Source organism: Notothenia rossii (genome assembly GCF_949606895.1).
Source record: "Notothenia rossii genome assembly, chromosome: 8".
NCBI lineage: Eukaryota > Metazoa > Chordata > Actinopteri > Perciformes > Nototheniidae > Notothenia > Notothenia rossii.
The window spans coordinates 82660949-82684757 of record NC_136906.1 but is presented as its reverse complement, the minus strand read 5'-3'; the positions used below and the strand labels follow the sequence as shown (position 1 = coordinate 82684757).

The following is a 23809-nucleotide window of genomic DNA, read 5'->3' as shown; positions in this document are numbered from 1 at the left end:
GGGTCAAGTTGCTGGGAGGTCGCTCAGTAAAGTATAAATAAAGCGAGTTACCCTGGATGCTGATTGGCTAATGGTTACACAAGAAAAAACATCGTTATGACATAAAGTGTCTCTTTACACAAAGGGGACACATGTTGATGAAGAAGAGACATGAGGAAGAGGGGACACATGTTGATGAAGAGACATGAGGAAGAGGGGACACATGTTGATGTAGAAGAGACATGGAGAAGAGGGGACACATGTTGATGAAGAAGAGACATGAGGAAGAGGGGACACATGTTGATGAAGAGACATGAGGAAGAGGGGACACATGTTGATGTAGAAGAGACATGGAGAAGAGGGGACACATGTTGATGAAGAAGAGACATGAGGAAGAGGGGACACATGTTGATGAAGAAGAGACATGGAGAAGAGGGGACACATGTTGATGTAGAAGAGACATGGAGAAGAGGGGACACATGTTGATGTAGAAGAGACATGAAGAAGAGGGGACACATGTTGATGTAGAAGAGACATGAAGAAGAGGGGACACATGTTGATGTAGAAGAGACATGGAGAAGAGGGGACACATGTTGATGTAGAGAGACATGAAGAAGAGGGGACACATGTTGATGTAGAAGAGACATGGAGAAGAGGGGACACATGTTGATGTAGAGAGACATGAAGAAGAGGGGACACATGTTGATGTAGAAGAGACATGAAGAAGAGGGGACACATGTTGATGTAGAGAGACATGAAGAAGAGGGGACACATGTTGATGTAGAAGAGACATGAAGAAGAGGGGACACATGTTGATGTAGAAGAGACATGAAGAAGAGGGGACACATGTTGATGTAGAGAGACATGAAGAAGAGGGGACACATGTTGATGTAGAAGAGACATGAAGAAGAGGGGACACATGTTGATGTAGAAGAGACATGAAGAAGAGGGGACACATGTTGATGTAGAAGAGACATGGAGAAGAGGGGACACATGTTGATGTAGAGAGACATGAAGAAGAGGGGACACATGTTGATGTAGAGAGACATGAAGAAGAGGGGACACATGTTGATGTAGAAGAGACATGAAGAAGAGGGGACACATGTTGATGTAGAAGAGACATGAAGAAGAGGGGACACATGTTGATGTAGAAGAGACATGAAGAAGAGGGGACACATGTTGATGTAGAGAGACATGAAGAAGAGGGGACACATGTTGATGTAGAGAGACATGAAGAAGAGGGGACACATGTTGATGTAGAAGAGACATGAAGAAGAGGGGACACATGTTGATGTAGAAGAGACATGAAGAAGAGGGGACACATGTTGATGTAGAAGAGACATGAAGAAGAGGGGACACATGTTGATGTAGAAGAGACATGAAGAAGAGGGGACACATGTTGATGTAGAAGAGACATGAGGAAGAGGGGACACATGTTGATGTAGAAGAGACATGAAGAAGAGGGGACACATGTTGATGTAGAAGAGACATGAAGAAGAGGGGACACATGGAGAAGTGGACCTTGCAGGATCGGGGACTCTTTAAAGTCAGGGTGGAGCACGGACAGACCAACAGGAGGCTCTGGATGGTTCACACGGTGAGTTTATTCCAGGAGGTTAAAGTGCAAAAACAGGAAGAAGAATTAAAGACATACTTGGAATATTAGTGCATTGACTTGGTCCATGGAGGAATGACACGTGTTACATGATTGGTTGATTGGTTGATTAATTGATTGATTACGAAGTTATTGATCAGAGATGCTGGCGTTCAGCAGCCTCACGTCTCCCAGGACCTCCAGCTGTGACACCTGGCTCAGGTTCTGGACCCGGTGAGGGAAGTCCAGCTGGTGCTGCCCGTTCACGGCCACTCTGAAGCCCCGCTGCTCGGCCCGGACGATCATCTGCGTCATCATAGTGTGTTAACATATATAATACTCATAGTGTAGTGTGTTTAGTGTGTTTACATATAATACTCATAGTGTAGTGTGTTAACATATAATACTCATAGTGTAGTGTGTTTAGTGTGTTTACACATAATACTCATAGTGTAGTGTGTTAACATATAATACTCATAGTGTAGTGTGTTTAGTGTGTTTACATATAATACTCATAGTGTAGTGTGTTAACATATAATACTCATAGTGTAGTGTGTTTAGTGTGTTAACATATAATACTCATAGTGTAGTGTGTTTAGTGTGTTTACATATAATACTCATAGTGTAGTGTGTTAACATATAATACTCATAGTGTAGTGTGTTTAGTGTGTTTACATATAATACTCATAGTGTAGTGTGTTTAGTGTGTTAACATATAATACTCATAGTGTAGTGTGTTAACATATAATACTCATAGTGTAGTGTGTTTAGTGTGTTTACACATATAATACTCATAGTGTAGTGTGTTAACATATAATACTCATAGTGTAGTGTGTGTAGTGTGTTAACATATAATACTCATAGTGTAGTGTGTTAACATATAATACTCATAGTGTAGTGTGTTAACATATAATACTCATAGTGTAGTGTGTGTAGTGTGTTAACATATAATACTCATAGTGTAGTGTGTTAACACATAATACTCATAGTGTAGTGTGTTTAGTGTGTTAACATATAATACTCATAGTGTAGTGTGTTAACATATAATACTCATAGTGTAGTGTGTTTAGTGTGTTAACATATAATACTCATAGTGTAGTGTGTGTAGTGTGTTAACATATAATACTCATAGTGTAGTGTGTTTAGTGTGTTAACATATAATACTCATAGTGTAGTGTGTTAACATATAATACTCATAGTGTAGTGTGTTAACATATAATACTCATAGTGTAGTGTGTTTAGTGTGTTAACACATAATACTCATAGTGTAGTGTGTTAACATATAATACTCATAGTGTAGTGTGTTAACATATAATACTCATAGTGTAGTGTGTTTAGTGTGTTAACATATAATACTCATAGTGTAGTGTGTTTAGTGTGTTAACATATAATACTCATAGTGTAGTGTGTTAACATATAATACTCATAGTGTAGTGTGTTTAGTGTGTTAACATATAATACTCATAGTGTAGTGTGTTAACATATAATACTCATAGTGTAGTGTGTTTAGTGTGTTAACATATAATACTCATAGTGTAGTGTGTTTACATATAATACTCATAGTGTAGTGTGTTAACATATAATACTCATAGTGTAGTGTGTTAACATATAATACTCATAGTGTAGTGTGTTTAGTGTGTTAACATATAATACTCACAGTGTAGTGTGTTAACATATAATACTCATAGTGTAGTGTGTTTAGTGTGTTAACACATAATACTCATAGTGTAGTGTGTTTAGTGTGTTTACATATAATACTCATAGTGTAGTGTGTTTAGTGTGTTAACATATAATACTCATAGTGTAGTGTGTTTAGTGTGTTAACACATAATACTCATAGTGTAGTGTGTTTAGTGTGTTTACATATAATACTCATAGTGTAGTGTGTTTAGTGTGTTAACACATAATACTCATAGTGTAGTGTGTTTAGTGTGTTTACATATAATACTCATAGTGTAGTGTGTTAACATATAATACTCATAGTGTAGTGTGTTTAGTGTGTTAACATATAATACTCATAGTGTAGTGTGTTTAGTGTGTTAACATATAATACTCATAGTGTAGTGTGTTAACATATAATACTCATAGTGTAGTGTGTTAACATATAATACTCATAGTGTAGTGTGTTAACATATAATACTCATAGTGTAGTGTGTTTAGTGTGTTAACACATAATACTCATAGTGTAGTGTGTTTAGTGTGTTAACATATAATACTCATAGTGTAGTGTGTTTAGTGTGTTAACATATAATACTCATAGTGTAGTGTGTTAACATATAATACTCATAGTGTAGTGTGTTAACATATAATACTCATAGTGTAGTGTGTTTAGTGTGTTAACACATAATACTCATAGTGTAGTGTGTTTAGTGTGTTAACATATAATACTCATAGTGTAGTGTGTTTAGTGTGTTAACATATAATACTCATAGTGTAGTGTGTTAACATATAATACTCATAGTGTAGTGTGTTTAGTGTGTTAACACATAATACTCATAGTGTAGTGTGTTTAGTGTGTTTACATATAATACTCATAGTGTAGTGTGTTTAGTGTGTTAACACATAATACTCATAGTGTAGTGTGTTAACATATAATACTCATAGTGTAGTGTGTTAACATATAATACTCATAGTGTAGTGTGTTTAGTGTGTTTACATATAATACTCATAGTGTAGTGTGTTTAGTGTGTTAACACATAATACTCATAGTGTAGTGTGTTAACATATAATACTCATAGTGTAGTGTGTTAACACATAATACTCATAGTGTAGTGTGTTTAGTGTGTTTACATATAATACTCATAGTGTAGTGTGTTAACATATAATACTCATAGTGTAGTGTGTTTAGTGTGTTAACATATAATACTCATAGTGTAGTGTGTTTAGTGTGTTAACATATAATACTCATAGTGTAGTGTGTTAACATATAATACTCATAGTGTAGTGTGTTAACATATAATACTCATAGTGTAGTGTGTTAACATATAATACTCATAGTGTAGTGTGTTTAGTGTGTTAACACATAATACTCATAGTGTAGTGTGTTTAGTGTGTTAACATATAATACTCATAGTGTAGTGTGTTTAGTGTGTTAACATATAATACTCATAGTGTAGTGTGTTAACATATAATACTCATAGTGTAGTGTGTTAACACATAATACTCATAGTGTAGTGTGTGTAGTGTGTTAACATATAATACTCATAGTGTAGTGTGTTTAGTGTGTTTACATATAATACTCATAGTGTAGTGTGTTTAGTGTGTTAACATATAATACTCATAGTGTAGTGTGTTTAGTGTGTTTACATATAATACTCATAGTGTAGTGTGTGTAGTGTGTTAACATATAATACTCATAGTGTAGTGTGTTTAGTGTGTTAACATATAATACTCATAGTGTAGTGTGTTAACATATAATACTCATAGTGTAGTGTGTTAACATATAATACTCATAGTGTAGTGTGTGTAGTGTGTTAACATATAATACTCATAGTGTAGTGTGTTTAGTGTGTTAACATATAATACTCATAGTGTAGTGTGTTAACATATAATACTCATAGTGTAGTGTGTGTAGTGTGTTAACATATAATACTCATAGTGTAGTGTGTTAACATATAATACTCATAGTGTAGTGTGTTTAGTGTGTTAACATATAATACTCATAGTGTAGTGTGTTTAGTGTGTTAACATATAATACTCATAGTGTAGTGTGTTAACATATAATACTCATAGTGTAGTGTGTTAACATATAATACTCATAGTGTAGTGTGTTTAGTGTGTTAACATATAATACTCACAGTGTAGTGTGTTTAGTGTGTTAACATATAATACTCATAGTGTAGTGTGTTTAGTGTGTTAACATATAATACTCACAGTGTAGTGTGTTAACATATAATACTCATAGTGTAGTGTGTTAACATATAATACTCATAGTGTAGTGTGTTAACATATAATACTCATAGTGTAGTGTGTTAACATATAATACTCATAGTGTAGTGTGTTAACATATAATACTCATAGTGTAGTGTGTTTAGTGTGTTAACATATAATACTCATAGTGTAGTGTGTTTAGTGTGTTAACATATAATACTCACAGTGTAGTGTGTTAACATATAATACTCATAGTGTAGTGTGTTAACATATAATACTCATAGTGTAGTGTGTTAACATATAATACTCATAGTGTAGTGTGTTTAGTGTGTTAACATATAATACTCATAGTGTAGTGTGTTTAGTGTGTTAACATATAATACTCACAGTGTAGTGTGTTAACATATAATACTCATAGTGTAGTGTGTGCAAAAACATTTTAGATCCTGTGAGTGTATTTGTATTCCCATCTGATCCACTGTGTGTTTTCTCACCTCGAAGTATTGCCCTGGGCTGAAGGGGAAGCCGCCAATCAGCTTCCTCTCCTCGGAGCCCCAGCACTCAGACAGGAAGGAGTTCCTGATGAAGACTCTCTTCTTCAGCCGGGGGTTCAGATGAAGAGCAATGTTTCCTCCAGAGGAGACTCTCAGGTTCACCGCGAAGCTAGACAACACAGAAACATACTCTACTTTAAAGAGTCCTGTATATCAGTGTGTAGTGTCTCTACTTTAAAGAGTCCTGTATATCAGTATGTAGTGTCTCTACTTTAAAGAGTCCTGTATATCAGTGTGTAGTGTCTCTACTTTAAAGAGTCCTGTATATCAGTGTGTAGTGTCTCTACTTTAAAGAGTCCTGTATATCAGTATGTAGTGTCTCTACTTTAAAGAGTCCTGTATATCAGTATGTAGTGTCTCTACTTTAAAGAGTCCTGTATATCAGTATGTAGTGTCTCAACTTTAAAGAGTCCTCTCCTGCTGATGTTCAGGTGTATATCAGTATGTAGTGTCTCTACTTTAAAGAGTCCTCTCCTGCTGATGTTCAGGTGTATATCAGTATGTAGTGTCTCTACTTTAAAGAGTCCTCTCCTGCTGATGTTCAGGTGTATATCAGTATGTAGTGTCTCTACTTTAAAGAGACCTCTCCTGCTGATGTTCAGGTGTATATCAGTATGTAGTGTCTCTACTTTAAAGAGTCCTCTCCTGCTGATGTTCAGGTGTATATCAGTATGTAGTGTCTCTACTTTAAAGAGTCCTTTCCTGCTGATGTTCAGGTGTATATCAGTATGTAGTGTCTCTACTTTAAAGAGTCCTCTCCTGCTGATGTTCAGGTGTATATCAGTATGTAGTGTCTCTACTTTAAAGAGTCCTCTCCTGCTGATGTTCAGGTGTATATCAGTATGTAGAGTCTCTACTTTAAAGAGTCCTCTCCAGCTGATGTTCAGGTGTATATCAGTATGTAGTGTCTCTACTTTAAAGAGTCCTCTCCTGCTGATGTTCAGGTGTATATCAGTATGTAGTGTCTCTACTTTAAAGAGTCCTCTCCTGCTGATGTTCAGGTGTATATCAGTATGTAGAGTCTCTACTTTAAAGAGTCCTCTCCTGCTGATGTTCAGGTGTATATCAATATGTAGTGTTTCTACTTTAAAGAGTCCTCTCCTGCTGATGTTCAGGTGTATATCAGTATGTAGTGTCTCTACTTTAAAGAGTCCTCTCCTGCTGATGTTCAGGTGTATATCAATATGTAGTGTCTCTACTTTAAAGAGTCCTCTCCTGCTGATGTTCAGGTGTATATCAGTATGTAGTGTCTCTACTTTAAAGAGTCCTCTCCTGCTGATGTTCAGGTGTATATCAGTATGTAGTGTATCTACTTTAAAGAGTCCTCTCCTGCTGATGTTCAGGTGTATATCAGTATGTAGTGTCTCTACTTTAAAGAGTCCTCTCCTGCTGATGTTCAGGTGTATATCAGTATGTAGTGTCTCTACTTTAAAGAGTCCTCTCCTGCTGATGTTCAGGTGTATATCAGTATGTAGTGTATCTACTTTAAAGAGTCCTCTCCTGCTGATGTTCAGGTGTATATCAGTATGTAGTGTATCTACTTTAAAGAGTCCTCTCCTGCTGATGTTCAGGTGTATATCAGTTTGTAGTGTCTCTACTTTAAAGAGTCCTCTCCTGCTGATGTTCAGGTGTATATCAGTATGTAGTGTATCTACTTTAAAGAGTCCTCTCCTGCTGATGTTCAGGTGTATATCAGTATGTAGTGTATCTACTTTAAAGAGTCCTCTCCTGCTGATGTAGTGTCTCTACTTTAAAGAGTCCTCTCCTGCTGATGCTCAGGTGTATATCAGTATGTATTGTCTCTACTTTAAAGAGTCCTCTCCTGCTGATGTAGTGTCTCTACTTTAAAGAGTCCTCTCCTGACCTCTGAGCGTTCTGCAGAGTCTCTCCTCTGATGGTGATGCAGCGTCCGCTCTTCAGTCCGCTCAGCAGCTCTCCTCTGAAGGGAATCGTCTGAAAACAAAACATCTTTTATCTTTCAGAGAAAACTTCTCTAAATCTCTAAATCTCTAAATCTCTAAATCTCTAAATCTCCAAATCTCTAAATCTCTAAATCATGATTATAACATAAAAACATCCGGAGCATCTCCCAGTGATTCTTAAAGGTCCCATGTCATGGCCATTTCTACTGATCATAGTTCCATCGTTGAGTTCTAGAATAGATGTACATTGTTCAATGTTCCAAACTCTCATTGGTTCCTCATCCAGCATCTCTGTATAGTGTGTGTATTCACTCTCTGCCCCCCCCCCCCCCCCCTGTGAGCCCACTGTGCTCTGATTGGTCAGCTCGCCCACTCTGCTCTGATGAGTCCACCGTTACAGCTGAACATCAGTGATTATGTTTTACAATGGCGTTTGTTAGCAACCAGGAAATGACCCCAGCAAGGACAAACAGAAGAGAATGCTGCGTGGGGTCTGGGGGCCGTGTTGGGGGAACGTTGGGGGGGTCGCTGCTCCGCCCTTTGAGGCTCGAGGAGCGGACAGTGAGAGCTGGGTTACTGGGGTCACTTCCTGGTTGCTGCGTGGGGTCTGCGAGACACCGAGGAACTCAGCCTGAACTCAGCCTGAGCACCATGGACACGGGAAGGGGGGGCCCTGAGGGGGGGGGGGGGGGCAGCACCCCCATCTACGAGGCTCCACGAGGGTTTGTGACTCTGCAGACCGTTTACATGCAGAAGCTACAGAACACAGGGGACGGGTCAGAACCAGAGAAGCAGGACACGGGACCTTTAAGGTGAGCAAACATGCAAAGATATTCAAAGAATAAGATCAAGACTGTAATGTTTGTATTATTATGGGAGGATCCGTGTGCATGTTGTTGTTGTTGTTGTTGTTGTTGTTGTTGTTGTTGTTGTTGTTGTTGTTGAACTCACCAAGTCGCCTGAAGAGGAGAGAATTGCCTTTAATGAGAGAAAACATGATTAATGTTCACATGAGCTCACGCTTTAGAGACATGTCCTAAAGTATTCCTTTAATGAGGAATCTTTGAGGAACTTCAGACCTGATTTATTTAGGAATGTTAACCTTTTAATACCTGCGTAAAAAGGAGGCTTTCTGCCCCGTTACTTCTCCGCTGCTTTCTTGTTCCAGTTTGAAAACAGTCCAACTGTATACGGTTTTTCTCAGACGCGGAGGGATACTGACTTGTTGTGAAAAGTAACTTACAATTCTACCCGTGGTATACGCTCAGTATATCACGGCTAAGAACCAATCAGATTGCTTGATTTGACTTGTCCGTTTTATAAATATCTATAGTTCTGCTACTATATGCTGCTTCTAATAAACATGTCTGAGTTGATGCAGGAAACTCCTCTGTATGTCTATAACACACTTTACTCCAGAAGCTTTATTGGAGACACAGATTCTCTCAGAGGGCTCCTGTGTTTGGTTTGAATGCCTGTTCTATATCATGACTATTGAACTGAGCCTCACCGTGTGATGCTTCCTGTCTGCCGGCTCCTGATTGGTCAGCGGAGCAGGAACTTCACTCTGAAAACACAAACACATGTTTTATGTTTTATGTTGTGTGTGTGTGTGTGTGTGTGTGTGTGTGTGTGTGTGTGTGTGTGTGTGTGTGTGTGTGTGTGTGTGTGTGTGTGTGTGTGTGTGTGTGTGTGTGTGTGTGTGTGTGTGTGTGTGTGTGTGTGTGTGTGTGTGTGTGTGTGTGTGTGTGTGTGTGTGTGTGTGTGTGTGTGTGTGTGTTGTTGGAGATGTTTCTTCATGAACGTTTGTGTTTCTATATCTGCATCCTTTCTGAAGCTGCTCCTCCTGATGGGAGAGGTCTGTAACAACATGGGGTCACTAAGGTAACGACTGAAGCTTGTGAAGGGGAGAGAGGTGATCTCTGCTGGAGAGGGGGGGGGTCAGGTAACAACTGATTCAACTGTAAGAACTTGGGATCTTAACGTGTTTCATTTCTCCAAAGCACTCTCGAGTCTCTAAAGCTCTCTGAGTCTGAGTCTCTTAAGCTCTCTGAGTCTCTAAAGCACTCTGAGTCTCTGAGTCTCTAAAGCTCTCTGAGTCTGAGTCTCTAAAGCTCTCTGAGTCTCTGAGTCTCTAAAGCTCTCTGAGTCTCTGAGTCTCTAAAGCTCTCTGAGTCTCTAAAGCTCTCTGAGTCTGAGTCTCTAAAGCTCTCTGAGTCTCTGAGTCTCTAAAGCTCTCTGAGTCTCTGAGTCTCTAAAGCTCTCTGAGTCTCTAAAGCACTCTGACTCTGAGTCTCTAAAGCACTCTGACTCTGAGTCTCTAAAGCTCTCTGAGTCTCTAAAGCTCTCTGAGTCTCTGAGTCTCTAAAGCTCTCTGAGTCTCTAAAGCTCTCTGAGTCTCTGAGTCTCTAAAGCACTCTGAGTCTCTGAGTCTCTAAAGCTCTCTGAGTCTCTGAGTCTCTAAAGCTCTCTGAGTCTCTGAGTCTCTAAAGCTCTCTGAGTCTCTAAAGCACTCTGACTCTGAGTCTCTAAAGCACTCTGACTCTGAGTCTCTGAGTCTCTGAGTCTCTAAAGCTCTCTGAGTCTCTAAAGCTCTCTGAGTCTCTGAGTCTCTAAAGCTCTCTGAGTCTCTAAAGCACTCTGAGTCTCTGAGTCTCTAAAGCTCTCTGAGTCTCTGAGTCTCTAAAGCACTCTGAGTCTGAGTCTCTAAAGCTCTCTGAGTCTCTGAGTCTCTAAAGCTCTCTGAGTCTCTAAAGCTCTGAGTCTCTAAAGCTCTGAGTCTCTAAAGCTCTGAGTCTCTAAAGCTCTGAGTCTCTAAAGCTCTCTGAGTCTGAGTCTCTAAAGCTCTCTGACTCTCTAAAGCTCTCTGAGTCTCTAAAGCTCTCTGAGTCTCTAAAGCTCTCCGAGTCTCTCTGTGTCTCTAAAGCTCTCTGAGTCTCTCTGAGTCTCTCTGAAGCTCTCTGAGTCTCTCTGAAGCACTCCGAGTCTCTGAGTCTCTAAAGCTCTCTGAGTCTCCTAGTCTCTAAAGCACTCTGAGTCTGAGTCTCTAAAGCTCTCTGAGTCTCTGAGTCTTTAAAGCTCTCTGAGTCTCTAAAGCACTCTGACTCTGAGTCTCTAAAGCTCTCTGAGTCTCTAAAGCACTCTGACTCTGAGTCTCTAAAGCACTCTGACTCTGAGTCTCTAAAGCTCTCTGAGTCCCTGAGTCTCTAAAGCTCTCTGAGTCTCTGAGTCTCTAAAGCTCTCTGAGTCTCTAAAGCTCTCTGAGTCTCTCTGAGTCTCTAAAGCTCCCTGAGTCTCTCTGAGTCTCTAAAGCTCTCTGATCTCTCTGAGTCTCTCTGAGTCTCTCTGAGTCTCTAAAGCTCTCTGAGTCTCTGAGTCTCTAAAGCTCTCTGAGTCTCTAAAGCACTCTGACTCTGAGTCTCTAAAGCTCTCTGAGTCCCTGAGTCTCTAAAGCTCTCTGAGTCTCTGAGTCTCTAAAGCTCTCTGAGTCTCTAAAGCTCTCTGAGTCTCTCTGAGTCTCTAAAGCTCCCTGAGTCTCTCTGAGTCTCTGAGTCTCTAAAGCTCCCTGAGTCTCTCTGAGTCTCTAAAGCTCTGAGTCTCTAAATCTCTCTGAGTCTCTGAGTCTCTAAAGCTCTCTGAGTCTCTAAAGCACTCTGACTCTGAGTCTCTAAAGCTCTCTGAGTCTCTAAAGCACTCTGACTCTGAGTCTCTAAAGCTCTCTGAGTCCCTGAGTCTCTAAAGCTCTCTGAGTCTCTGAGTCTCTAAAGCTCTCTGAGTCTCTAAAGCTCTCTGAGTCTCTCTGAGTCTCTAAAGCTCCCTGAGTCTCTCTGAGTCTCTAAAGCTCCCTGAGTCTCTCTGAGTCTCTAAAGCTCTCTGAGTCCCTGAGTCTCTAAAGCTCTCTGAGTCTCTGAGTCTCTAAAGCTCTCTGAGTCTCTAAAGCTCTCTGAGTATCTGAGTCTCTCTGAGTCTCTAAAGCACTCCGAGTCTCTGAGTCTCTAAAGCACTCCGAGTCTCTGAGTCTCTAAAGCTCTCTCAGTCTCTAAAGCTCTCTGAGTGTCTGAGTCTCTAAAGCTCTCTTAGTCTCTAAAGCTCTCTGAGTCTCTGAGTCTCTAAAGCTCTCTGAGTCTCTAAAGCTCTCTGAGTCTCTAAAGCTCTCTTAGTCTCTAAAGCTCTCTGAGTCTCTAAAGCTCTCTGAGTCTCTGAGTCTCTAAAGCTCTCTCAGTCTCTAAAGCTCTCTGAGTGTCTGAGTCTCTAAAGCTCTCTTAGTCTCTAAAGCTCTCTGAGTCTCTGAGTCTCTAAAGCTCTCTGAGTCTCTAAAGCTCTCTTAGTCTCTAAAGCTCTCTGAGTCTCTAAAGCTCTCTGAGTCTCTGAGTCTCTAAAGCTCTCTGAGTCTCTAAAGCTCTGAGTCTCTAAAGCTCTCTGAGTCTCTAAAGCTCTCTGAGTCTCTAAAGCTCTCTGAGTCTCTAAAGCTCTCTGAGTCTCTGAGTCTCTAAAGCTCTCTGAGTCTCTAAAGCTCTCTGAGTCTCTAAAGCTCTCTTAGTCTCTAAAGCTCTCTGAGTCTCTAAAGCACTCTGAGTCTCTAAAGCTCTGAGTCTCTAAAGCACTCTGAGTCTCTAAAGCTCTCTGAGTCTCTAAAGCTCTCTGAGTCTCTAAAGCTCTCTGAGTCTCTAAAGCTCTCTGAGTCTCTAAAGCACTCTGAGTCTCTAAAGCTCTGACTCTCTAAAGCTCTCCGAGTCTCTCTGAGTCTCTAAAGCTCTCCGAGTCTCTCTGAGTCTCTAAAGCTCTCCGAGTCTCTCTGAGTCTCTAAAGCACTCCGAGTCTCTGAGTCTCTCTGAAGCTCTCTGAGTCTCTCTGAAGCACTCCGAGTGTCTGAGTCTCTCTGAAGCTCTCTGAAGCACTCCGAGTCTCTTTGTCTCTCTGAAGCTCTCTGAGTCTCTCTGAGTCTCTAAAGCTCTCCGAGTCTCTCTGAGTCTCTAAAGCACTCCGAGTCTCTGAGTCTCTAAAGCTCTCCGAGTCTCTCTGAGTCTCTAAAGCTCTCCGAGTCTCTCTGAGTCTCTAAAGCACTCTGAGTCTCTGAGTCTCTAAAGCTCTCTTAGTCTCTAAAGCTCTCTGAGTCTCTAAAGCTCTCAGAGTCTCTGAGTCTCTAAAGCTCTGAGTCTCTAAAGCTCTCTTAGTCTCTAAAGCTCTCTGAGTCTCTAAAGCTCTCTTAGTCTCTAAAGCTCTCTGAGTCTCTAAAGCTCTCTTAGTCTCTAAAGCTCTCCGAGTCTCTCTGTGTCTCTAAAGCACTCCGAGTCTCTGAGTCTCTCTGAAGCACTCCGAGTCTCTGAGTCTCTCTGAAGCTCTCTGAGTCTCTCTGAAGCACTCCGAGTCTCTGAGTCTCTCTGAAGCACTCCGAGTCTCTGAGTCTCTCTGAAGCTCTCTGATTCTCTCTGAAGCACTCTGAGTCTCTAAAGTTCTCTGAGTCTCTAAAGCTCTCTGAGTCTCTGAGTCTCTCTGAGTCTCTAAAGCACTCTGAGTCTCTAAAGCACTCTGAGTCTCTGCGTCTCTAAAGCTCTCTGAGTGGCCTCGTGTTGAAAGGAGCACTCTGAGTGGGCTTGTGTTGAAAGGGGCTCTCTGAGTCTCTGAGTATCTAAAGCTCTCTGCGTCTCTAAAGCTCTCTGAGTGGCCTCGTGTTGAAAGGAGCTCTCTGAGTCTCTGAGTCTCTGGGTCTCTGAGTCTCTGAGTCTCTAAAGCTCTCTGAGTCTCTGAGTCTCTGAGTGGCCTCGTGTTGAAAGGAGCTCTCTGAGTCTCTGTGTCTCTGAATCTCTAAAACTCTCTGAGTCTCTGAGTGGCCTCGTGTTGAAAGGAGCTCTCTGAGTCTCTGTGTCTCTGAATCTCTAAAACTCTCTGGGTCTCTGAGTGGCCTTGTGTTGAAAGGAGCTCTCTGAGTCTCTGAGTCTCTGAGTGGCCTTGTGTTGAAAGGAGCTCTCTGCGTCTCTAAAGCTCTCTGAGTGGCCTTGTGTTGAAAGGAGCACTCTGAGTCTCTAAAGCTCTCTGAGTCTCTGAGTGGCCTCGTGTTGAAAGGAGCTCTCTGAGTCTCTGAGTCTCTGGGTCTCTGAGTCTCTGAGTCTCTAAAGCTCTCTGAGTCTCTGAGTCTCTAAAGCTCTCTGAGTCTCTGAGTCTCTGAGTGGCCTCGTGTTGAAAGGAGCTCTCTGAGTCTCTGTGTCTCTGAATCTCTAAAACTCTCTGAGTCTCTGAGTGGCCTCGTGTTGAAAGGAGCTCTCTGAGTCTCTGTGTCTCTGAATCTCTAAAACTCTCTGAGTCTCCTCGTGTTAAAAGGAGCTCTCTGAGTCTCTGAGTCTCTGAGTGGCCTTGTGTTGAAAGGAGCTCTCTGAGTCTCTGAGTCTCTGGGTCTCTAAAGCACTCTGAGTCTCTGGGTCTCTGAGTCTCTAAAGCTCTCTGAGTCTCTGAGTGGCCTCGTGTTAAAAGGAGCTCTCTGAGTCTCTGGGTCTCTGAGTGGCCTCGTGTTGAAAGGAGCTCTCTGAGTCTCTGGGTCTCTGAGTCTCTAAAACTCTCTGGGTCTCTGAGTGGCCTTGTGTTGAAAGGAGCTCTCTGAGTCTCTGAGTCTCTGAGTGGCCTTGTGTTGAAAGGAGCTCTCTGCGTCTCTAAAGCTCTCTGAGTGGCCTTGTGTTGAAAGGAGCACTCTGAGTCTCTAAAGCTCTCTGAGTCTCTGAGTGGCCTCGTGTTGAAAGGAGCTCTCTGAGTCTCTGAGTCTCTGGGTCTCTGAGTCTCTGAGTCTCTAAAGCTCTCTGAGTCTCTGAGTGGCCTCGTGTTGAAAGGAGCTCTCTGAGTCTCTGAGTCTCTAAAGCTCTCTGAGTCTCTGAGTCTCTGAGTGGCCTCGTGTTGAAAGGAGCTCTCTGAGTCTCTGTGTCTCTGAATCTCTAAAACTCTCTGAGTCTCTGAGTGGCCTCGTGTTGAAAGGAGCTCTCTGAGTCTCTGTGTCTCTGAATCTCTAAAACTCTCTGAGTCTCTGAGTGGCCTCGTGTTAAAAGGAGCTCTCTGAGTCTCTGAGTCTCTGAGTGGCCTTGTGTTGAAAGGAGCTCTCTGAGTCTCTGAGTCTCTGGGTCTCTAAAGCACTCTGAGTCTCTGAGTGGCCTCGTGTTAAAAGGAGCTCTCTGAGTCTCTGAGTCTCTGAGTGGCCTCGTGTTAAAAGGAGCTCTCTGAGTCTCTGGGTCTCTGAGTGGCCTCGTGTTGAAAGGAGCTCTCTGAGTCTCTAAAGCTTTCTGAGTCTATGAGTGGCCTTGTGTTGAAAGGAGCTCTCTGAGTCTCTGTGTCTCTGAGTCTCTGAGTGGCCTCGTGTTGAAAGGAGCTCTCTGAGTCTCTGAGTCTCTGAGTGGCCTCGTGTTGAAAGGAGCACTCTGAGTCTCTAAAGCTCTCTGAGTCTATGAGTGGCCTTGTGTTGAAAGGAGCTCTCTGAGTCTCTGAGTCTCTGAGTGGCCTCGTGTTAAAAGGAGCACTCTGAGTCTCTGAGTCTCTAAAGCTCTCTGAGTCTCTGAGTGGCCTTGTGTTGAAAGGGGCTCTCTGAGTCTCTGAGTCTCTGAGTCTCTAAAGCTCTCTCAGTCTCTGAGTCTCTGAGTGGCCTCGTGTTGAAAGGAGCTCTCTGAGTCTCTGGGTCTCTGAGTCTCTAAAGCTCTCTGAGTCTCTGAGTGGCCTCGTGTTGAAAGGAGCTCTCTGAGTCTCTGTGTCTCTGGGTCTCTGAGTCTCTGAGTGGCCTCGTGTTGAAAGGAGCTCTCTGAGTCTCTGGGTCTCTGAGTCTCTAAAGCTCTCTGAGTCTCTGAGTGGCCTCGTGTTGAAAGGAGCTCTCTGAGTCTCTGAGTGGCCTCGTGTTGAAAGGAGCTCTCTGAGTCTCTGAGTGGCCTCGTGTTGAAAGGAGCTCTCTGAGTCTCTGAGTCTCTGAGTCTCTATGAAGCCTTAGTACTGACAGTGAAAGAGTAGTGGACTCACGGCGCTCTGCAGGATGCCCACAGCCTGAACTCTGACCCTCCCTGAGATGCAGACGGTGTCGACGCGATGCAGCGCCACCCGGTGGAAGAAGTCCAGAACGTGACCTCCGTTTACTGCAACCTGCACGGAGCAAATACAATAACTAATACAATAACAAATACTATAACTAATACTATAACTAATACTCTAACAAACTAATACTAGAAGTACAGATACTTGTGTTTACAGGTATTTGAGTTCAACATGTAAGAAGTAGAAAGTACAGGTATTTGAGTTCAACATGTAAGAAGTAGAAAGTTCAGGTATTTGTGTTCAACATGTAAGAAGTAGAAAGTTCAGGTATTTGTGTTCAACATGTAAGAAGTAGAAAGTACAGGTATTTGAGTTCAACATGTAAGAAGTAGAAAGTACAGGTATTTGGGTTCAACATGTAAGAAGTAGAAAGTACAGGTATTTGAGTTCAACATGTAAGAAGTAGAAAGTACAGGTATTTGAGTTCAACATGTAAGAAGTAGAAAGTACAGGTATTTGTGTTCAACATGTAAGAAGTAGAAAGTTCAGGTATTTGTGTTCAACATGTAAGAAGTAGAAAGTTCAGGTATTTGTGTTCAACATGTAAGAAGTAGAAAGTACAGGTATTTGAGTTCAACATGTAAGAAGTAGAAAGTACAGGTATTTGTGTTCAACATGTAAGAAGTAGAAAGTACAGGTATTTGAGTTCAACATGTAAGAAGTAGAAAGTACAGGTATTTGAGTTCAACATGTAAGAAGTAGAAAGTACAGGTATTTGAGTTCAACATGTAAGAAGTAGAAAGTACAGGTATTTGTGTTCAACATGTGAGAAGTAGAAAGTACAGGTATTTGTGTTCAACATGTGAGAAGTAGAAAGTACAGGTATTTGAGTTCAACATGTAAGAAGTAGAAAGTACAGGTATTTGAGTTCAAAGTGTAAGAAGTAGAAAGTACAGGTATTTGTGTTCAACATGTAAGAAGTAGAAAGTACAGGTATTTGAGTTCAACATGTAAGAAGTAGAAAGTACAGGTATTTGAGTTCAACATGTAAGAAGTAGAAAGTACAGATATTTGAGTTCAACATGTAAGAAGTAGAAAGTACAGGTATTTGAGTTCAACATGTAAGAAGTAGAAAGTACAGGTATTTGAGTTCAAAGTGTAAGAAGTAGAAAGTACAGGTATTTGAGTTCAAAGTGTAAGAAGTAGAAAGTACAGGTATTTGAGTTCAAAGTGTAAGAAGTAGAAAGTACAGGTATTTGTGTTCAACATGTAAGAAGTAGAAAGTACAGGTCTTTGTGGTCAGGAAAATAAGTAGTGGAGTAAAGTATATTGCAGATAGTTGGTATTTAACAACAAGGAGTGTTATACGTTCTGTAACTCTGTTTGTGTTAAAGGATGTTTGCACCGAGGACACTTCCTCTCATCTGTTAACCTACTCGGTGATAAACCGGATTCTGAACTTGAAGTATAAACAGCCAACAAGTATTATCAGCTGCGTGTGGTCGAAGTACTTATATTACATTTCCCTGTTTCCATCACCAATACATCTATGTCGGAGTATTTTAAAAACCTTTAAAGTGGAAAATAGAAACTCTGGAGGGACTCAGGGATTTGAGCCTCTGCAGACCGTTGACCTGCACTAACACCTACAGGACTACAGGAGAGAGGAACTCTTTAAAGTTGTTTGATCTGATAATTAAATATCCAATAAAAGTCCCTGACCTTGAACCTGTCTGCGAGGACGAGGATGACGAGCTCGAAGTCATCTCCGGGGACGAAGGGTTTCTCGTAGAGGAGCTGCTGTTGACCCCAGACCTGATCCAGCAGAGCGTTGCAGACGAGGCACGCAGAGCGTCTGAAGCGAGGGTTCAGGTGGAACGCCACGTCAGAGCGAGGCGCTACACTGCTGCCACAGGTCAGGTCCACCTGGAACCTGAGACACACAACAACAACAACATAATAACACAGGTCAGGTCCACCAGAGGCCTGGGGGGTATACTACGAAGCAGGATGTTCTCTTAGCGGCTAACTTCAGGTAAACTCTGGGTTTCCGGTCCTACGAAGCTGGTTCTCTTTTTAGCGGGCTAGATCTCCATGGTAACTGATGCTGAGCGGCTAACCTGCCCCGGAGCAGGTTAGGTTGTAGGCTAAGAGATCAACTCAGTGAAAGCACTGCCTGCTGACCAATCAGAGCTCAGTGTGCGGAGCTTAAAGCGATCAAGTCATATTACAGGAGAAAGGAAATACAGAAAAGCTGCCGTTGCAGAAAGACGGCCGGCAAAAATCAGCGACTGTGTGAACGTGAACATTAATAGAATATCACCTCCCATCTTCAGAGCAATCTGACTATTAGAACATTAGCGTTAAGAAAGCTTACTTAAATATCTGCCACAACATAAGTAACCGGATCAGAGTAACATTAAGTACAGTCCGCGGCATATCACATCATAATGTATCATCTCCTTATCTGAGTCAGCTGAGCCGTATCTGGCCGTGCAACACTCACAGTGTCACATACTGTATGCAGAAGGATTATTTGAAGCAACACATTAAGTTGAGGAAACACTCGAGTCAAATGTAATGAAAGTCAGATGGTGTCTTAGACGGGGCAGTGATATCATAAACCTGTTCATGTACGCATTCAAACACTTGTTCTGTTACCAGCTGTATTCACCTTGCAGGTGCAGCTATGTGGCTTTGATCCTGGATCAAGTGTTTAAGTCATGGATGTTTAAAGTTTAACTTCTTCATATGTCTAATATTATAGTTTTCATTCAGGAAGTATGACGCTGCGCTGTCAGTACGCTTCTCCATGTTTGTGATTGGTCGAATGCTCCAGATACCACCCCTTTCATGTGAACGCTCCTAACTAGATAGGACACGGCTGGCTTGAGCGATCCACTTGATAACCAGCGTCGTAGGACCGTTTAGTGAGAGCGCGTATGTTTTGGGTTAGGCCAACCGGCTAACTCAAACATATCCAGGTTAGGTTGAACCAGCTTCGCAGTACAGGCCTCAGGACTACGAATCCAGTTCAACAGACCCTGATCTCTCTGAGTTATCTTACCTAACCCAAAACAAACGCGCTCTCGCTAAGCGATCTTATGACGCTGGTTATCATCTCGGTAACTCAAGCCAGTGTTTCTCTATCCGGCTGAGAGCGCGTTCACATGAAAGGGGCGGGGCTAGCAACATTTGACCAATCACAAACATGGAGAAGCGTACTGACAGCGCAGCGTCATACTTCCTGAATGAAAACTATAATATTAGACATATGAAGAAGTTAAACTTTACACACACACACACACCTGTCAGCATCAGAGGGCACGGAGCCCTGGATCAGGAGCATCTCTCCGGGGAGCAGACCCCCCAGGATGGTCCCTGAGAAAGGGAGCACCTGGAGGAGGAGACAAGGAGACAAGGAAACATATCTTTAAGATCAATTAAAATAAAACAGTGTGAGTTCAAATAAAGCTTAAACACTTCAAATTAAGAAACATAAGCCTGTGCTTCTGAACCGACCCCACGTGGAACGGGTTGAGATATTTCAGTCTCTAATATATATCAGAGAACAGAATCATGAGAGGAGCTCTCAATGATATATCTTTAGATAAAGCACATGTACATGTACTCAGATCTGGTACTTGAGTAAAAGTAGAAGTACTCAGATCTGGTACATGAGTAAAAGTAGAAGTACTCAGATCTGGTACATGAGTAAAAGTAGAAGTACTCAGATCTGGTACTTTAGTAAAAGTAGAAGTACTCAGATCTTGTACATGAGTAAAAGTAGAAGTACTCAGATTTTGTACTTGAGTAAAAGTAGAAGTACTCAGATCTGGTACTTGAGTAAAAGTAGAAGTACTCAGATCTGGTACATGAGTAAAAGTACTCAGATCTTGTACTTGAGTAAAAGTAGAAGTACTCAGGTCTGGTACTTGAGTTAAAGTAGAAGAACTCAGATCTGGTACTTGAGTAAAAGTAGAAGTACTCAGATCTTGTACTTAAGTCAAAGTAAAGTACAAGTACCTCTAAGTGTACTTAGTTCAGTGTTTTAGTCAAAGTAAAGTGTAAGTACCTCTAAGTGTACTTAGTTCAGTGCTTTAGTAAAGTAAAGTATAAGTACCTCTAAGTGTACTTAGTTCAGTGCTTTAGTAAAGTAAAGTATAAGTACCTCTAAGTGTACTTAGTTCAGTGCTTTAGTAAAGTAAAGTATAAGTACCTCTAAGTGTACTTAGTTCAGTGCTTTAGTAAAGTAAAGTATAAGTACCTCTAAGTGTACTTAGTTCAGTACTTTAGTCAAAGTAAAGTGTAAGTACCTCTAAGTGTACTTAGTTCAGTACTTTAGTAAAGTACCTCTGGTTAAACATGACAGTAGCACATGAGGAACTCCTAACTCTGAACGAAGGTATATTATATATGATATTATATATATGATTATATCTGAGCCTCTCACCGGGTTCAGGAACGTTTGTCTCGGGTTAGAAACCGACATCTTGAGCGTCTGTTTACCTTCTGTCTACTTCCGTGTTGTGACGTCAGCACGTTGAGACAACAGGGAACGTGTGCACATGCAGGGAGAACTGTGATGACGTAGGGTTCCGCTCCTTACTGTGACGCGTCTGATATCAAACATTTAGACTTGATTTAGGAAGATTAACAACACGATCAACTCTTTGGATTTAACTAATATCTCATTTGAAATATGAAGCTGTATTTGTCTTTATGTAATTTATAACCCTAAATCCTAAAGTGAACTAAATATATGTTAGTAAACCTCAAAACGAGCCAAATGCTTTCAAACAGAGACATTTATTCACTGGATTTCAAACAGGTTGGTTCTCCTTCAAATAGAGCTTTTTCTTTTGATAGCATTGAATAAAAAATGTTTCTTTGGTATCAGTTTATACTCAGTTGTACTACTTGTGTGAACAATGATATCACTCTCAGATGTCCCTAAAGTCTACTGCTTATATTTAAATGAAATATACCGTGATTATTCATCCTAGTATTTAAACTTTAATCCTGATTTAAAAAGATATTTCCAGATTTATTTTCATGTTTAGTTTCAACCTTTGAACTCTTCATTTCTTTATCTATCTGCATTTCTAATGATCACCAGAGACGCTGTGATACACATGAGACTTAAGGGCTTTATATCTGATTTTATTACAGAAACTGTACAAAACATCAGTGAAAACACACCTGGGGCCTCATTTATAAACGGTGCGTACGCTCAAATGATGGCCTACGCCAGTTTCTACGCAATGTTTGTGATTTATAAAAAACAGATTTGAGGGGAAAACGTGCGGTCCTCCACGCACACTCTGACCCCTGCGTACGCACTACGCAGAGACGGGAGAGAGGAGAGACTGAGACACCGTTGGCAGAAGGAAGAATGGAGAGAAATATGTGGAAATAATACCATGAATAAAATGTTACCTCTCATTTATCATATATGAAGAATTAAAGCCAATCTCAAAATGATGAAACAAACGCCTGTTTGAGACTCCTCAGCGCACACAGACAAATAACTGGGAGAAATAAATAAATACGTAAATGTTATTGAAAACCACCTCGAATATGTTGAGTTAATGTTATTTTATAAATATTTTTTTTATTGAGTCAGGCACAATGAGTTTACATTTATACAGTCAGTATTTTTATTGTTTCCCCTTTCCCCCCCCTCCCGGTCCTAGCTAGTAAATTAAATAACCAAATCAATAGATACATGTATAGGTAAAAGTAAAGTAATGTAGAAGATAATATTAAAAGAACATTAATAGATAAGGAAATAAACAATAATAACAGTAATACATGTAGCCATATACTCACATATGTATACCCACATATACACATACACATATGTGTGTACACACCCACACACATGTACACATGCACATACATACATGTACATATATACATACATGTACATACATACATGTACATACATACATGTATACAAAGTCAGAAAAAAAAGAAGAAAAAAAACCAACAGATAAAAAGAGACAAAACAAAAACATACATTCTTAGTTCCTCCTTTCTTCTTCATGTGGTGTCTTAAGTTCAGCTCTGGAGGCTATCAGAGAGCCCCAGGCAGATTCAAATAGTTTGAGGAGCCCCTCAGGTTATATTTAATCTTCTCCAAGTTCAGGCACAACATTACATCTTTAAGCCATAGAGATGCTTTAGGTGGTATAGGAGATTTCCATTCCAGGAGTATTCTTCTACGTGGTAAGATGCAAAGGCTATACTGTCTTTAGTTTTCCTCTTCATCATTCGGTGGCCAGGTAGCGCTCCAACAATGGCAGTTTCTGCACACGGTGTCAATACCACGCCCAAGGCCTCAGCGAGGTGTTTGAAAATGCTTGTCCAGTATCCTTGTAGGCGAGGACAAGACCAAAACATATGATCAATCAATCAATCAATCAATCAATCAATCAATCAATCAATCAATCAATCAATCAATGTTTATTTATATAGCCCAATATCACAAATGTTACATTTGTCTCAGTGGATTTCACAGTTTGAATATCAGTATGACAATACGACACCCTCTGTCCTTAGACCCTCTGTCCTCAGACCCTCTGTCCTTAGACCCTCTGTCCTCAGACCCTCTGTCCTTAGACCCTCTGTCCTTAGACCCTCACATCGTAAAAGGAAAAACTTCCAGAGAAACCCCACAGTTTAAAGGGGAACATGGAGAAACCTCAGGGAGAGCAACAGAGGAGAGATCCCTCTCCCAGGACGGACAGACGTGCAATAGATGCAGTGTGTAAATTGAAAAGATAATACATTTGCAACATAGGTAGACCAAATGTTTGGAAATGCATGTGTGTATAATAGGAAGATGAATCCACAAGGATATCCATCCAGGACTTATGATCCAGGACCACAGCCACGACTCAAGATCCAGGACTCGCGATCCAGGACACAGGACCGCAGGATCATCCATGACTCCGGATCCCGGCGTAGATAGACACCAAAAAGAAAGACATTTGGGGAAGCTGGGTTAATGGGAACATGAGAGTACACAGGTATAGACAGAGAGAAGGAAGAAGTAAGATGTCCCCCGACAAACTAAGCCTATATCAGCAAAACTAGGGGCTGAATCTAATCAGCCCTAACTATAAGCTTTATCAAAAAGGAAGGTCTTAAGCGCACTCTTAAAAACGGATAGGGTGTCTGCCGTCCGAACACAAACTGGAAGCTGATTCCACAAAAGTGGAGCTTGATAAGAAAAGGCTCTGGCTCCCATTGTACTTTTAGAGACTCTAGGAACAACCAACAACCCTGCATTCTTGGAACGCAATGCCCTAGTAGGCCAGTAGGGTATAATGAGTTCTTTAAGGTAAGATGGCGCCTGCCCATTAAGGGCTTTGTAGGCCAGAAGAAGAATTTTAAATTCTATCCTGTGTTCTATAGGGAGCCAGTGTAAGGCAGCCAGAACAGGAGTAATGTGGTCCCTGTTCCTAACTCTGGTTAGTACACGAGCTGCAGCATTTTGAATCAGCTGAAGCGACTTGACTGACTTCTTGGTACACCCTGATAATAAGGAGTTACAATAATCCAGCCTTGAAGTAACAAATGCATGGACTAGTTTCTCTGCATCGTTTTGAGGCAAGATATGCCTGATTTTTGCAATGTTACGTAGATGGAAGTAGGCGGTCCTTGAAATTGATTTTATGTGGGCGTTAAAGGATAAATCCTGATCAAATATAACACCAAGATTCCTTACAGTCTCACTGGAGGCCAAATTAATGCCATCCATAGTTAGTATATCTTTAGATAATTTGTTTCGTAGATTCTTCGGGCCAAGTACTTCAGTTTTGGTCGTGTTTAACATCAAAAAATGTAAGGTCATCCACGTTTTTAAGTCCTTGAGGCAGTCTTGAATT

General features: G+C 41.2%; 1 protein-coding gene and 1 pseudogene across 2 annotated transcripts in view; one reads left to right on the top strand and one right to left on the bottom strand.

Moving 5' to 3' along the window:
• The window catches only part of LOC307016319, a 264046-nt pseudogene that overhangs the window by 194610 nt on the left and 45627 nt on the right, over positions 1–23809 (top strand). The gene's annotated exons all lie outside the window — the stretch shown is intronic.
• LOC307014269 (galectin-8-like) lies at positions 1564–20514 on the bottom strand. The gene is made up of 9 exons (XM_079642143.1): positions 20368–20514; positions 19223–19311; positions 17637–17847; positions 15903–16022; positions 9430–9486; positions 8871–8897; positions 7862–7950; positions 5938–6106; positions 1564–1879 (listed from the first exon to the last, which is right to left on the bottom strand). Exons 1-9 carry the CDS (start codon positions 20404–20406, stop codon positions 1724–1726), a joined length of 957 nt encoding a protein of 318 aa, XP_079498269.1. The 5' UTR covers positions 20407–20514; the 3' UTR covers positions 1564–1723.